This window comes from Tenrec ecaudatus, chromosome 4 (genome assembly GCF_050624435.1).
Source record: "Tenrec ecaudatus isolate mTenEca1 chromosome 4, mTenEca1.hap1, whole genome shotgun sequence".
NCBI classification, from domain to species: domain Eukaryota; kingdom Metazoa; phylum Chordata; class Mammalia; order Afrosoricida; family Tenrecidae; genus Tenrec; species Tenrec ecaudatus.
In genome coordinates this window covers 148,664,193-148,680,088 of record NC_134533.1, presented here as the reverse complement: position 1 = coordinate 148,680,088, position 15,896 = coordinate 148,664,193, and the positions used below count along the sequence as shown (strand labels likewise).

General features: G+C 43.1%; 1 protein-coding gene, 1 non-coding gene and 1 pseudogene across 2 annotated transcripts in view; all 3 read right to left on the bottom strand.

The window, feature by feature from the left end:
- Positions 1 to 15,797, bottom strand: part of ACAD11 (acyl-CoA dehydrogenase family member 11) — a 110,812-nt gene extending 95,015 nt beyond the window's left edge. The window contains exon 1 of the mRNA XM_075546924.1: positions 15,369 to 15,797. Coding sequence (XP_075403039.1) covers positions 15,369 to 15,517 — 149 coding nt within the window. The 5' untranslated portion in view covers positions 15,518 to 15,797. The remainder of the gene's footprint in view (positions 1 to 15,368) is intronic.
- On the bottom strand, positions 9,692 to 13,809 carry LOC142445262 (glutamine synthetase pseudogene; annotated as a pseudogene).
- Positions 11,789 to 11,920, bottom strand: LOC142447757 (small nucleolar RNA SNORA49). Its single transcript, XR_012784410.1, has one exon. It is a non-coding gene; the product is annotated as a small nucleolar RNA SNORA49 (small nucleolar RNA).
- Positions 15,798 to 15,896: the final 99 nt, after the last annotated feature.

The window sequence follows — 15,896 nt, the reverse complement described above, 5'->3', positions numbered from 1 at the left end:
ACCTTCCTAGAGATAGGAGACACACTCTGCTTTGTCTTCCTGCTGACAAGTCAGGTGTGCTATGCTGACGGAGTCAGAGCCCTGGGGCTGGAGGAGCAACATGGAGACCCACACCAGTGCTGAGAATGCTTCCACTGCCACTGGATACACAAGACTTTCTACCCACTGGCGTGTGATATTCTAGCATTCTGCGTCATTGCATGTGCTGTGTGAATCTGAAGAATTTATAGACTGGTAACGGACATATGGGCTAATAATCAGATTAATGGACTTAACCTGGACTGGGTGGGATGTTTTCTTATTGTACCATTGTTCTTTGATACAAAGTTCTCTCTTACACACATGAATGTCTATAAATTTGTTTCTCTAGTCAACCCAGACTAACATACCTTCCTAACTAAAGTCAACCCCTTCTCTTGTGAATTAGATCTTGTCTATTTAAAAACTTAATTCTAGCCTTCTCTTCCTGTCCACCTTTTCTCTCTTCTGAATCACTGCCATTAGAACATGAACACTCATTACTTCTACTACAAGGGGAAAAAATCAAAAGCCCTCTTGACTCCACTTTTCTCTCCACTTGCTTTAGCTGCTCTCTAGTCAGTTCCCGATCCGTGGCAACCCATGTACAATGAAACTAAATGCAGTCCAATTCTGTGTCACCCCTTCAATCTAGACAGTTGTGATTATAGGGTTTTTGTTGGCTGATTTTCTACAGTAGATTGTCAGATCTTTCTTATTAGTACATCTTAGTCTAGTAGCTCCCTCTCTTAAAAAAAAAAAAAGTCTGGAAGCTCACTTGAAATTTGTTCAGCATCATAACCCCAGGTAAGCTCCTGTGGCTTTGCCAGAGGTGTATTGGCTGACAATCAAATCCAAGTCTCCTGAATGGAAAGCAAGATTCCTACACACAACTACCACTGCCTTCACTTCCTCCCCATGAAAAACAGATCTAGTCTTCTCTGCAGAGAAACTCAAGGTATTTACATTTCCTCTAATTCTCCTCTTATTCCCTCTTAAACCCATTTTCATCAAGGATTCACCCCTCTATTTCGACCAAAACTATTTTTCCAATGTCACTAAGAATACCATAGTATCAAACCATGGTTTCCCCTACATTTCTGGCTGTACTATCTCAGACCCCTTGATAGGTACCTCCTTAATTCTCCAACTTCTTAGCTCTCAAGTACCCGGGACTGTCTATATGTACACTTCCCTTTTCCTAATGCAGACTTGTTTCCTAGGAAATCTATCTTCTCTCATTGCTTTACAAACCTCTATGTTGAAGATTAATAAATTTATATGTCCAGTCCAGACCCCTTCCCTGACATCCACATTCATACTTAAGTTATCTTAAACTTAACACTTCAAAACCAAGTTCTTGCTAAAGACCAAAAACCAACTCTATTAGCATCTATTTGATTCCAAATCATGGTGACTCCATGACTCCATGTGAGTTCCTGATATCCCACCTCAAATCCTTTTTACCAAAAAACCACAACCACAAAAACAAACAAAAATGAAAGACATACCTCTCCCATCCCACTCCTCATAAATCTGCAGCATCCAACATATTTTAACAGAGTAGAATTGCACCATAGGTTTTCAAAGGCCCCAGTGGCATAGTAGGTTACACCTGTAACTGCAAGGCTGGCAGTTTGTAAGAACCAACCATTCTGAGAGAGGCAGATGATGCTGTCTGCTCCCGTAAGAGTTACAATCTCGGTTCAACAGAAATACCTTATGCCCCAGGAGCATAAATTATGATGTTCTAGCCCTAGAACTAACAATTAGTTTTTATGACATGGCCCTACTTGATACTCACCCCCATGAAGAGGTCACTGGGTGCTATAGCAAGGTGTGGTGAAGAAACCAGATGGTGCCCAGCTATCAGAAAGAATAGCATCTCAGGTTTTAAAGGCTTGTTTTCAATGAAGCAGCTGTCTAAGTGAGTTGTCAACTAAGTTTGCATGAAAGAAGCACACCAGCCTGTGTGATCTAAGGACTGAAAATAATACAATCCAAATCCAAAGGAGGGAATGGTATCCAAGCTTAAATTCTGAACATTCAGTTGCAAAAGGCTATGGAGGACAGAGGAAGCCCCAAATCCATTTTCAGGGTCCCTACATGGAGTAAGTCTCTCTGACCATAGTCCCGGGGTGTGAGCAGCCTTGCTCTCAGACAGAGAGCATTGGAAAGTCAATTATGGCAGATATAGTTAGGCTAACATGTAATACCTTATCATTTGGTATTCTTTGTGACCCATTGACAATTATTTTAGCTTTTAATATTTGTATTCTGTTCTATTGAGGTTTTTTCCTATGTTTTGTCTAGTCATTGTTGGATTTTTTTTTCCTGTTTGTATTTTGCATGAGTTTCTGTATTTGAAATCCAGCATAGGTAAATCTATAGAGACAGTGACTGGGTTACTAATTACCTGGAGGTATGGCAGAGAGGATGAGGGGACAGGGGCTAAAAACAATGGTACGTGAAGAAAATGTTCTAAAATTGATTGTGATGATTGCATAATTCTTTGAATATGATTGAATAATTAAATATGTGAAGTATATGTCAATAAAACTATTTTACAAATAAGCGTTACGGGCTCAGAAACTCACAGGGGCAGGTATACCCTGTCCTATAGAACCGCTCTGAGTCAGCACTGACTTGAGGTGCGGGGGTCTGCGTGAGTCTTTATGGAAGCCGATTGCCACGTTCTCTCAAGCAGAGTGTTGGTGGGTTCTAACAGCCAACTTTTCACTTAGCAAGACAAGTGTTCAGTCACTGTGACACCACAGCAAAAACCAGTGACTGCCATTGAGTCGATTCTGATTCATAACAACCCTGGGAGAAGAGTAAACTTCCCCTGTGAATTTTTGAGACTGCACAGCTTTCCAAGAGTATAAAGCTTCCTGGGGCAGCTGATGGTTTCAAACTGCTGACCTTGCAGTTAGCAGCACCTGTGTAACCCACTATGCCACCAGGGTTCCCTTAATCTTTTCTACAGTCATCCCTATTTTAGTTTACAAAAGGCCCATACTTCTAGTTACTAAAGCAAAAATGGAATACTGTTTCACCTCTGCTTTTCTCATGTACCCCATATCTAATCAGTTAGTAAATCCTTCAACATACATCCAGAACATGATCATTTCCCACATCTTCTATGTTACCACCCTAGTACATGACATAAATATCTCCTTATCTACTGGATGGTTGTGAGATGCTTCTAGTGGTTTCCTGGCTTCCTGCCCAGCCTCTGTTCAGAAAACTCTCAACAAAAGAGGTAAAAAGGCAAATCATTCCCTTTCTGTGCACAAAACCTCTACTGTCCCTCCATCCCAATTCAAATAAAAGGCCAAAATCCTTACAGGGGTCTATTGGGCTGCTGTTGCCCAGGCCAACCCACTGGGCACAGTCCCCAGTCAGGGCCTTTCCCATGTTGTTCCCTCAGCCTGGAACACTCTCCCCCAGAGAGCAATATGGCTCACATCCTCACCTTCCAGTCTTGACTGAATGCCACCTGCTCACTCAGACTTTTCCTGGCAGACCTATTTTAACACTGCAAGTGCTGAGGCACCGGCAAACATTTCCTGTTCTGCTTTGTTTTTCTCTATAGTGCATATCATCTTATAATATTTAGAAAGTCATTCTTGTTGATTTACTATCTTTTTCAGATAAAATGAATTCCAAGGAATCAGATATATACATATTTAACATATGTTAAAAATAATATATACAAATATAAAACTATAAATATGCGTTTTAAATATTTACATATATTTAATTTATTAAATCTCCAGTGATTGGGAAGGTGCCAAAGTTTAGTGTATTGGATTTATTAAAAATACACATTTTTAAAAGTTGCAAACAGTAAAACAAATCATATTGGAAATACAAAATACGTAGACTTAATAATGAAAGCATTGCTTGATATAACCAAACAGAAAGAAAAACAACAAAATAAACACTGGTGTTCTCATTAAGAAATTGGCAGGCACAGCACAGGGGTTTTGGCCCTGCCGGCTAAGGCAATAGACAAAGGACCCTGTGATACAGATTAGGAAAAAAGAACTCTGTGAGAACCGGCTTGGCAAACACTGTAACCTTGAAATCAGACCCTCATAAAAATCCTGACGCAGGACAGTACTGAGAGATAATCCTGAAACATTCTGAGACACTGACCCGGAGCCACTGCCCAGATAATTTGAAAGAAAGGACGTGTGCGCTTCCAGGAGGAACAAGTGATTGCAAAGTTGTTTGACCATTTGCCAAGTGGCAACTCCCTCCCCTTTGGAAGTGCCACTTAAAAACTAGAAGAGTCCCTTCACAACCTCACCTCTCAAGGAAACCCAAATCGCTGCTGGAGTGAAGTATGCCTTACCTGTGCTTAAGGTGGTCCTTCTCAACTGGAAAGAGGCCCCCTCATTTCTTCTGAAGTGATTCTATGCTTTAACCAAACTATGACTTCACTCTCTACTGCTGTGCATGCATGAGTGAGGCTGATCTCTGGACCCTAGTAAACCTTAAGAGGTTGGAACTAGCTTGCTAGTTCCCCTGTGGGCGACAGTACTGTGTCAAACTTGACCAAAATTACATAATCTAAAGTCGTATGTGCTCCTTACCTTCAGAAATAACTACTCTCCAGAAGTTTATGTTTGTCACTCTCTTCCTTTCCTATTTTACCGTAGCGCTTATCTCCTGGAACAATAGATTGTTTACTGCTCCATGTTTTTGAACTTTGTAGAATAGAATCACGACTTAGTGTCCTCACTGAGATATTCTGTGTCTATGTAGTTGTAGCTGAGTTGAAACAATGGCTGCGACAGTAGGCTACATGGCATTCCATCACATGGAGTCATTAAGCATCCATCTTGCTCAAACAACATGTAACGCCGTGGTAGTATGTTAAAACATTTGTCATTGTGCTGTTTTTGTTTGGGGTTTTTTTGCACTTTATTTGTGCAAAATACTGTAACCATGGATCCATAGAAAGTTAGTCATATCAGCAATCAGGTTAAAAGGAAAATGGTGAGAACCATGAAAGGAGTTAAAGAGCAAAATCTGAATCAGGTCGCTGCTTGTTTGATTTGGCGCTGTTTGTTTGATTTGGCGGTTGAATACCACATGGCTAAGTCAACATTATCAGCAATGTTTTTGCCAACGGTTTTATTGGCACATAATTCACATTATCATACAATTCAGTACTTGAATCACATCAAGATGAGTTGTACAATCATTAACTACAATCAGTTTTAGAACATTTTCTTCAATCTGTACTCATTGTTATTAGCTCCCCATTTCCCCCGTTTCCCCTGCCATGCCCCCAAAGAACCATTAATCCAGTTACTGTCTCTAAAGATTTACCTATCCTGGGTTTCATATAGAGAATATATTAAAGACAAACAAAAAAACTAAGAAGAATAACCAAGTAAAACAGATAAAAATTTAAATGGAAAAGAAAGCAGAGAATACTAAAAACTAGCCCTAAAATGTAAATGGATCATTTGGAAGATCAAATGACAGGGTGCTAAGTTTTAATCTAATTGCACCTGTGAAACTCTGCATGTTAGCAAGGCTGTGCACATCCCTGGTCAGAGGGAATTCCCAAGGGCTTAACCCACATGCATTTCCCCCTTTGCTTTTTTTTTTTTTTTAAATGGAAGCAGCTTTAAAATGGGTCTAAAGGGGCCTTAATTGACTTCACAATGCTTTCTGTCTGATAGAAAGGCAATACATATCCCTGAATTCTGTTCAAAGGGGGTTCATGGGAGGCTTAAACCATGTGGGGATGCTGAAGATGGATTTGGGGCTTTCACTGTCATCCATAGCTTTCTGCAACCTGGGTGTTTGGAATTTAAACTCTGAAACCTTCTCTCCTTTGGATTTGGATTTTATTTACAATCCTAGGGTCATACAGAGTAGTGTCCTTCTTTCAATGTGAACTTAGTTGGTGCCTCACTTAGGTGGCTGCTTGTTTGAAAACAAGTCTTTAAGACCCCAGATGCTATTTTCTAAAAGCTGGGCACCATCTAGCTTCTTCACTGCACTCTGCGCTAGCACTCATCTCTTCATGCGGTCAAGCATCAAGCAGGGCCAGACAAAAGTTGTGAGATCTTTCACCACAAAACAAAGAACCCAGATGCTCGAAGAGCTTAAAACGTTACTGTTAATTCGGATAAATCAGACAGTGGATGGTGTAAAATATGAAAATAAAAATAATTTATAAATTATCAATGGTTCATGAGGGTTGGAAGGTGGGGGGAGAGATGGGCAAAAAGAACTGATACCAAGAGTTTAAGTAGAAAGAAAATGTTTTGGATATGCTGATGGCAACATATGTACAAATGTGCTTGACACAACTGACATATGGATTACTATAGGAGATAGATGTATGAGCCCCCAACAACATGACTTATTAAAATTTAAAAACAAGAAAGTACTCAATGGTGATAGCATATCCCAGACAGTGATATGAAAAAAGGCTGAGTCTCCAAAGTGATCCTCATAATGAAAAATGTTGTGGGAGTGAGTGTGGGGCTAGTGGGAACAATTCAGGAATAGAACAGGCAGAGACAGTGCAGTGTGGCATAGAGGAAGGGGGCATAAATAAAGACGAAGCCAATACAGTCTTGGCTGAATGTGCTAAATACACAGAGGCTGAGGGCTTTGTTCTCTAGCAAGTGTTCAACTCTCACCAAACTGGAATTTTTTGTGGGGGGAAAAACCCAATAGGACCTTCAGAACTGAAGAGAAAGGGCATTGCCAGGACACAAGCCAATGAAAGATAGGCTCACTCTGTTGCTGTATGGAAATGCTGTGGATTTTAAAGTGAAGTCCATGTTGGTTTCAGAAAACTCACTGGTTTTCAAGCATCAAAACCTAATGAAAAACAAGATGCATGTGATATGGAGAGCTAATAAAGCATGGGTGACCAGGAGATTTTTCACTGAGTGGGTACATGAACTGTTTGGGCCTAGTGTAAAAACATACTGCAGGAGAAAAACTTGCCTGCAGAAGGACTCCTCTTAATGGATCCTGCTCCTGCTCATCCTCCAGGTGCGGAGGGCGAGCTGGCGGATACATGCTCCTGTATCAGGAAGTTCTTGCTCCTGAACAGGGCTCCTCTCATCCAGCCATTGCTACTTTCAAAAGACTGCACACCAAACCACTGTTCCAGTCATGCTTTGGAATAACCTCAGACACTCATTGACGCTTCAAGAGTTCTAGAAAAATCATTTTCACAGCCTCCACTACGTTAGCCTTATTGACAAAGCTTGGGGGGAAGCCCCTTATAAGGCCATGAAGTCTGCAAGGAGAAAGTTGTGGCCAGAAGCTGAGACAGAGACTGAAGGCTTGGAGGGCTCTGAGGAGGAGACGATTGTGGAGGCGATTGTGTCTCCTGGCCGGTGAACGGGCCTAGAGCTGAGAAGAGGATGTGGAGGAGTTGGGAAAGGAGCACAGTGCAGAGCTCACCACCGAAGACTCCAGGACCTTGAGATGGAAGCTGAGGAAATTTCCTTGAATAAAAAAATGAATGCTAAAAGGATGGAAGTGGCCACTTTCTGGACAGAACATCACCCAGATGCGGCGATGTTAGACAACTGTGAACCTGGGGTACGAAAATGCTGCCTCTCATTTAAGGAGCATTTTGAAAACAAGGCAGAAGCAGATGTAATTAGATACATTTTTAGTGATAAAGGTGTAAAAAGACCAAGAGGAAACAGTCCCAAAAGTGTACTGCCAGCAATCATGGAAGGAGACTCTCCTTCCAAAAAGTGCCATTTCTCCTCCTCCTCCTCCAATTTCTCTACCGCTCTCAGGGTGCCAGGAGGGCTCCAAGGCAGGCTAAAGTTCCTGTACAAAAAATTTTGGGGGATAATTTTGTTTACTGTATTGTTTTGATATTTAATACACTGTACTTATTATGATTAGATGTTTTAGGTGGTACTTCTACAATCTAGGGCTATTAACTTTGTGCGAAAGTCCTGGGGGGTAAAAATTAATTAAGAGGTATAATTCTTGTGCCTCACAACCAATGGTTTGGTTTACCATTATTTCTTCTGGAAAAAAATATGCTCAGTTCTTGAACTTTTTGGTGTTTGAACAAATTTGGAGCAAATTGAGTTAGACAACTAAGGTATCATTCCATCTGTATATCTATTTATATATATGAGGGGGTACTCTCCCAAAATGGATTTTTTTCACAGCTAAGCATCTATATATTTTTTTACAAAACAATCCTCTCCATTACACTTAATACATTTGTCAAATCTGCGATTCCATTCTTGGGTGCATTTTAAAAACTCATCTGTTTGGAGGGTTGATAGCACCTCCCTCATTTTTTTTCTTCACCTTTCCTACATTGTCAAACTGCTGTTCTTTCATGTCCCTCTTCATTCACGGAAACAAAAAGAAGTCACATGCAGCGAGGTAAGGTGAGTAAGGTGCATAGGGCAAGAGAGGCATGCTGTCCTTTGCCAAAAACAGGTGCGCTGGGATGGCTTCACTAACAGGGGCATTGTCCTGGTGGCAAAAACAATTCCCTGCCTTCCACAAATTTGGATTTTTTGATCACACAGTTAAGCAATATTTTCAGAACCTCTAGATATAAAGCTTGATTAACAGTCTGGCCAGTTGGAATGAACTCCAAATGCACTGAGTCAACATATTCATCTGTTCAGGAAGGTGACAAATATCCAGAATAAGGTTTGTCATCAATCGACATTTCACCTTTTTTAAAATGAGAAAATCACTCATGCACTTCAGATACTACACTATAGCACTATCCTTGTAAGCTGTGTTCAATATCACAACCGTTTCTGTGGCATTTTTCTGGAGCAGGAAACAAAATTTCACAGCCAGACCCTGTTCTCTTAAATCAACCATCACAAAAACGAGGTCAGAGTGAAACTGCTTTTACGAAAAATTCACTGTGACCAGAGAACCTTCCCAGGTGACACCACTGGGTGAACTAACTCAGAGCAAGCTGCTCTATGCCTGCCTAGCGGGAAAAATGATTACTTTGAGAGCTCTGCTCTGCCCAGTGAAATTTCAGGTTTTTTGGCGGGTGTGTGTGTGTGTGTATGTATGTAATACATATATATCTTATATTACACACAGTTACATGCATATATATAAACTTCATTGGTTTTACTTCTCTAGAGAACCCAGCCAAAGTCAAGAAATACATAAGAATCAGATATTGTAGGCATTAGTGAGCTGAAATGGATAGTTATTAGCCATTTTGAATCTGACAAACATATGGTTTACCATGTGGGTTATTCCGGGAGAAACAAGTCCATGGAAACTCACATGTGTATAAAAAAAGAGTTTTACATAAATGGTAAATGCACATTAAGAAAGCATCCGGTCCAGTCCAGACCAAGCCAGTAAGTCCTATATTAGCCCAATGTCCGATGCCAATATCTAAAGTTCTCTTCACACTCACGAAACACATGCAATGATGCCAAGTGCTGGGCAAGCACAAGCCAGCGGGTGGGAAGCCTTGTGGATTCAGGGGTGGTGGAAGCATCTCAGCGCTGGCAGGGGTCTCCATGTGGTTTCTCCAGCTTCCAGGGCTGCATCAGGGTAGGTCCGTCTGGCTTCTCCTCAGGGAGGTCTCATAGGAAGTGAGCCTTGTCAGCAGAGTGTCTTCCAGAGAGTGAACAGAGTCTCTCCCGCCTCTAAGGAGGAAAAATCAGATTTCCCAGAATTCTCAGGGGAAAGCCATGCCCACACAGAGGTCTCATTGGCTATGATCTGACTGACAGACTAGACTCCACCCCTACACTCTTAATCCTCTCAAGTCCCAAATTGACACCAGATTATGTAACTACCACACCATGCTAGGAACAACAAATTCAAGAGACATGCCATTGCATTCCTGGTCAAAATCTATCCATTTCAAAATCTATCTTAAGAACAACACTGTCTGTAAGAGTATAGTATCTATACACCTACAAGGAAGAGCAGTTAATACATATATGAATCAAATTTACATACCAACCACTACAGTCAGTGATGAAGAAGTTGTTTTATCAACTTCTAACAAAACTGATCAAACATACAATCAAGATACATTGGTAACTACTGATGGAATTTGGAAATGGAATGTAAAAGTTGGAAAAAAGAGGAAAGATCAGTAACTGGAAAACTAGTCTTGGTGTTAGAAACAAACCTAGCATTGCATGATAGGAGTTTGCAAGAACAAAGGACTTCTCCATTATAAATATCTATTTAAAACAATATAAACATTGACTTCACACGTGGACCTCACCAGATGGAGCACAGAATCAAGCTGACTACTTCTGTAGGAAGACGTGATAGAGAAGCTCAATATCCTCAGTTAATACAAGGCCAGAGGCCAACTGGGGGAATGCCAGAACTAGAACTGCATCTACTTGCTCATACACAAGTTTTAGCTGAAGCTGAAGAAATGAAGACAAGCCCACGAGAACCAAACTATGTCCTTGAGTATACTCAAAACCTACCTATTATCCAGTAGATTCTGACTCATAGTGACCCTTTAGGGCGGGGTTCTGAGACTGTAACTCTTTATCAGAATAGAATGCCTTGTCTTTCTCACACTGGTGGAAATGGACTGTTAACTACAATGTCGTGGGTTCAAGTCCACAGTTGCGCAACAGGAGAAATATGAGGCTTTCTGCTCTTATAAAGATTTACAGCCTTAAAACCCCTATCTATAAAAGGTCTCTGGTAGTCGGAATCCACCCAGTGGCAGTGGAGTGGATCCAGTCATTTAGTAGGAGTTACAAAGCACCTCACATCCACTAACATTTTTATAATCCAGTTAATCTCATCCCACTAAAATGGCATGTTAGATTTTTGTTCAATCACTAATATTATGGTCACATTTTAAAAGAAGCTACATGGTGGGTTCTGTGTGTTCCAGTAGGCCATGGAGTCTAATGTTAGCCAGGAAGAGGCAGGCTCATCCTAACCCTGAGAGGCGGCGGCAGTGGCTTCAGAGCATTGGAAAAAGAGATGGAGGAGAAAGAGGTGAAGAAATTGGGAGCAACTGCAGCAGTCACACAGCAGGAGAGGGCAGAGGACTTCTCCGTTGATGAGCACATCCTTCCCGTCTGGTCCCAAAAGCAGCACCTGGAGCACCTTGTGGTGTGTGGCATGCCTTCTTGGCCGGTGAACAAGATCTTTGGTGCTGAGGTGAAAGGCACCCCTCGCATCGAATAGTCAAGCAAGACATGGCTGCCAGTTCAAATCCTGGACCCAAAAGACATGGCCAGGATCTCGATCCTCCAAGAACAGGAGAAGGAAGAGCCTGTGGAAGCGATTGTCTACTGCCAATGAAGATGGCACCAAGTCAGTTCAGAAAAGAAAAAGATGTTGGAATCCATGAAGATTATTGATGGTCACCATTGGCTAGAAATCTCCAGGCTTCTGAAGTCTTCCCATCGATAGTGACATCAGCACAAAGTGAGAGTGACTGGGTTCTGTGTGTACAGAAGCCTGAGTCCCAGGAAGCCAAAGCCAGACTCAGATACGTGTCACAGAATGTACCTACCTCTGTGTATTTTAACAATAGTATGTTTAGAATTATTTCCTTAAATATCCATCCTGTTCATTTTTTTTTGGGGGGGGGGCAGGGTAATAGCCACTTTATTCTGAGTATAATCTTTAGGCCAAGACTGTTTGCCCTAAGCAAGGACGGTGTGACCAAGGGCATTTTCTTTCCTGCCCCTCCCTCTCAGAAACGTCCCCACATTTAATGTAAAGTTGGTTATATTATTATTTGTTTATTTATTTATTTTCCACTGTTAGCTTACTGTGTAGGCCCCAAAAGAAAGTGGGTTCTTCCTGGGGAGGAACACGGGCTTTCTTATCTATCCGCAGGCAATGCCCGGGCACTCCACAGCGAGAAGGCCCTGGAGTAAGGCTGAGGAAGTAGTTATATTATTTTTAAGAAATGAGATTTCCCACCAGAAGCAGGAAATCCTGACCTAACCACAGAATGAGTCAGGCCCTATCCCCCTATTCCAGCCATCTCAAAGAAGTCTGTTGGGGGTCGCTAGGCCTACTGGAAAAATACACCTAATTAATGGAAGCAGTGGTTATCGTTTCCCAGCCCTGGCCCCACTAACGCACTATTCCCCAGTCTTCCAGAAAACTTGAGACAGACAGAGAAAGCGAGATGGGTGTGAAGAGAGTAAGAAAGTGACCTCCCCCACCCTGGGCCCAAAAGAGACAAGTGCTATTAATTGGGCACAAGGAATAAAAAAGGCCTTGATATTCTGTCTTCTGAGTTATAGCTAGTAGGAACTAGTGGGAGAGGGGGAAACATGGGTGTGGGGTGAAGAGCTGGGAGGGACCGGATGGCTGGAGGTCTAATCCGCTTAGTTTTTATATTGGAAGGGCTCCTCGCCGGTCTCGTTGAGAAGCCACGTGCGGATGAGGGCTCTGTCACCGCGAAGGGGTCACAGTCGGCGGAGGGGTCTTCAAAGTAAACCTTCTTCCCCTGGCCGGTCGAGGATTGCGGATGCTGGCGCCTCGGTTGGCCATGCCGGCGGAAAAGTCGTTGATATTGGAGGTTTTGTGGAATCCCGAGAGGCGCCGGGTGTTGTCCAGGCCCCCTTTGGGGTCGTAGGCGTGGATGTGGTATTGGTGCCTCTTGCTCAGCCTCTCGATGGACTCCTCAACGTACTTCAGACCATTCTCTTTCCGCATGGCCTTGGTGCTTAAGTTGGCATGACAGCCTGCACCATTCCAGTGGCCAGGAATGGGCTTAGGATCAAAGGTTGCTATCACTCCAAAGTCTTCGCACTCACAGTGCAGGATGAAGTGGGTCACCCAGAGATGACCCCCATGTCAATTCCTTCACAGGGTCCTACCTGTAACTCCCACGGGGCTGGCATGACCTTGGCATTCGTCCCTCCAATCTTGATGCCAGCATACAAGCAGGCCTGGTAGTGAGCCTCCACAATGTCTCTGCCATTGGCTTTGTCTGCCTTCACACTGCAATAATACAGACCTTGGGGTCCAGGAAAGCCATTGGAAGGCCAACCAAAGGGGTGCCAATCTGTCCCCAGGCAGGTGTATTCCTGCTCCATTCCAAATCAGGGGTGTTGGCTAGTCACCATGTCCATAATCCGCTTGGGTGTGCCGTAATTTGGTCTCTGCATGCTTTTGGTTGTACTTAGACTTCACAGAACACCAGCTTGTTAGGGTCTCTGCAGAATGGGTCCCGGAACATGGCAATAGGGATGAGATACATGTCACTGTTGGAGCCTTCAGACTGGAGAGTGCTGAGCCATCAAAATTCCACTTGGGCAACTCTTCCACACACTTGGGCTCCCAGTCCAGGGTGTGGGTTTTGCAGCGGAGCCCTTCTCCAGTGCCATCGATCCAGATATACTTTGCGTGGACTTTATTGCCCTGAAGCAGAGCCATGTACATCTGCTTGATGCCTTTGTTCAAGTGGGAACTTGTTGAGGTGGCCATGGTGGAAGGTTTTCTGCGCTGGCAGCTGGCTGGAGGGAGAGCAGGTGGCGAGAACGAGGTGAGGAGCGCAGAGGCGGCCAGGTGGACGGCTTATGAGCTCGGCTCTGCCTCCCTCCTGTTCTTAATGTCATGTTCAAACTGTGTTTCATGCAAAAATATAATTTTTCATTAATTGAAAAATGTTACATTATGGATGGGTAAAGCACCCATACATATAAATATAAATAAATGGGTTTCAAAAAAAATCCATTATCTTCCATTTCCATTTTTTCAGGAAATATTTCGAGGCTTCCATTGGAATGGGTAAATAGCGAAGGTAGAGCCACAGACTTAGCAGTATTGAGAGCTCTCACCTGCCTTCATCTGGCCATACTCACCAACCTTTCAGCTAGCAGAGAGTGCTTAACCATCCAACAACCAACCAACCAACCAACAACTCTAGAAGGTACGTATTATTATCCGCACTTCACAGAAGTAGGGCTGGCTGCTCAAAGGATTAAATAACTTGTCCTGATTCCGACGGCAAGTGGAATAGCTGACATTTGAACTTTGATCTGTTTTGTTTGCCACACAGACCTTTATGCTAGAAGCCTGGTTATCTTTGCTTTAGCTTCCTTCCATCCCCCAATGTTTATTGGTACATGGTGGCTTTTAATCCCAAGCCCCCAAGCTCTCTGATCTATCTCCTTTATTATTTTTCATTTTCACTGGAATTGGCATACTTCGGTGACATTTCAGATTTGGTTCTAGACCAGTGCAATGAATTGGCTAGTGCAATAAAGCCAGTCACACCACCTTTTTACTTTCCAAGTGCAGCAAAAAAAAGAGTTATGTTTAAATTAAAGTGTAGGCTATTAGGTGTGCAAGAGCATTATGTAAAAGTTTGAAACACTGGTAGAATTACCAAAATGTGACAAGGCATGAAATGAGCATGCAAACTGGGTCAAACAGGGAAAAGTGGGCCTGGAACTTCCATTTCTAAAAAGCCCACTATCTGTGAAGTATAACAGAACAAGGTATGCCTAATAAAAAGTGCCCTGGTATACAGTGCAATTGAAACATCTAAACCCTTTCACTCACATTACTTCCATTAGTCATGAGACTCATAAAGAGACTCAGCAAAATGGGCAAGAATCAGATTAAGAAATGATTCCCAAAGAGCTTATGTAACATATTTCAACTTCCAGTCACAAGTCCAGTTTTGTATTTCAGGAACCATGTCTCTTTCTATAGCCCTGTAATGAACAAAATACTATTTCTAGAATAAAGTTTATTTTAATTTATTCTCTATGATAATATATCAAACAAGAACCAGATTCATGATGGTGGAGAACTCTCAAGGTTGTCTCCTCCAGTTCCATTATCTCATTCAAAAAAACAAAAATCTGGGCCCTACAGTGGTGGTGTGATTTACTGAGCCTGATAGTGATGGTTAGAATTCGAATTCCCAGTTCATAGCTTTCGGAAATACCACCAATTTTAGCGTAATTACAACAGCTTCTGAGGAAATAGAGCCCTGGTGGCATAGTGGATAAAGGGCCCAGCAGCTAACCAAATAGGTCTGCAGTTCGAACTCACCAGCCCCTTCTGGGAGAACAAGGTGGCAATCTGCTTGGGTAAAGATTTACAGCCTTGGATAGGGGGTAATTCTGTAGGGTTGTTCAGAATCCTAATGGACCGAGCTCCAGGTTTAGTGTCGCTCTTAGGTAGAGGTTCCCACATATACAGGAATCGTGAATGTGAACGGGTTTCCAATATTGTCTTAGAAATTAGTAACACCCCCGAGTGAAAACAAGGGGAGTGTGAGAGCCGGAGAAGAAATCTAGACTGGGGAATTAGGAGCTCAGGACAAAAGGAAGGAAAAAGCCCAATGCAGATAGGTTTCTGTAGGATACCTGTATTGAGCAACTGACAGCGTGGTCTCAGGCTCGGCTGCAAAGCCCGGCAAGTGTCGGTTTAGGTAGTTCTCCAGGGTCCTGAGGTCCAACTTGTGCTGGGGAAGCACCTCGGCCGTTTCAGGCTCCGAGGAGGCAGGGGCCTTCATGACTGCCACCGCTGAAGTCCGCCGAGACGTGCAACTGATCTGGATAGTGCCAACTTTCAGCCTGGCAGGCGCGAGGGCGAGGACACAGCACGGCCGAGGGCGCGGCGGGGTCGGTGGGCGGGGCGAGAGTCGGAGCAGGATTGGGCGCGACGACTGCAGGGGGCGGGGACGAAGCTCGGGGCTCCAGCCAATTACAAACACCCTGGGCGCCGCTGCCGTTGCCAAGCAACCGAGGCCCGCTAGCTCGGTGAGGTCCACTCCTTGGTGAAAATGACCAGGGTATTAGGATTACCATTTAAAGAACGCTTCAGAGTTAGAGGTCTCCATTCTCAAGAAAGCAAAGCCCCAGTCACCGTTACAGGCGGGTAGAAACGTAGAG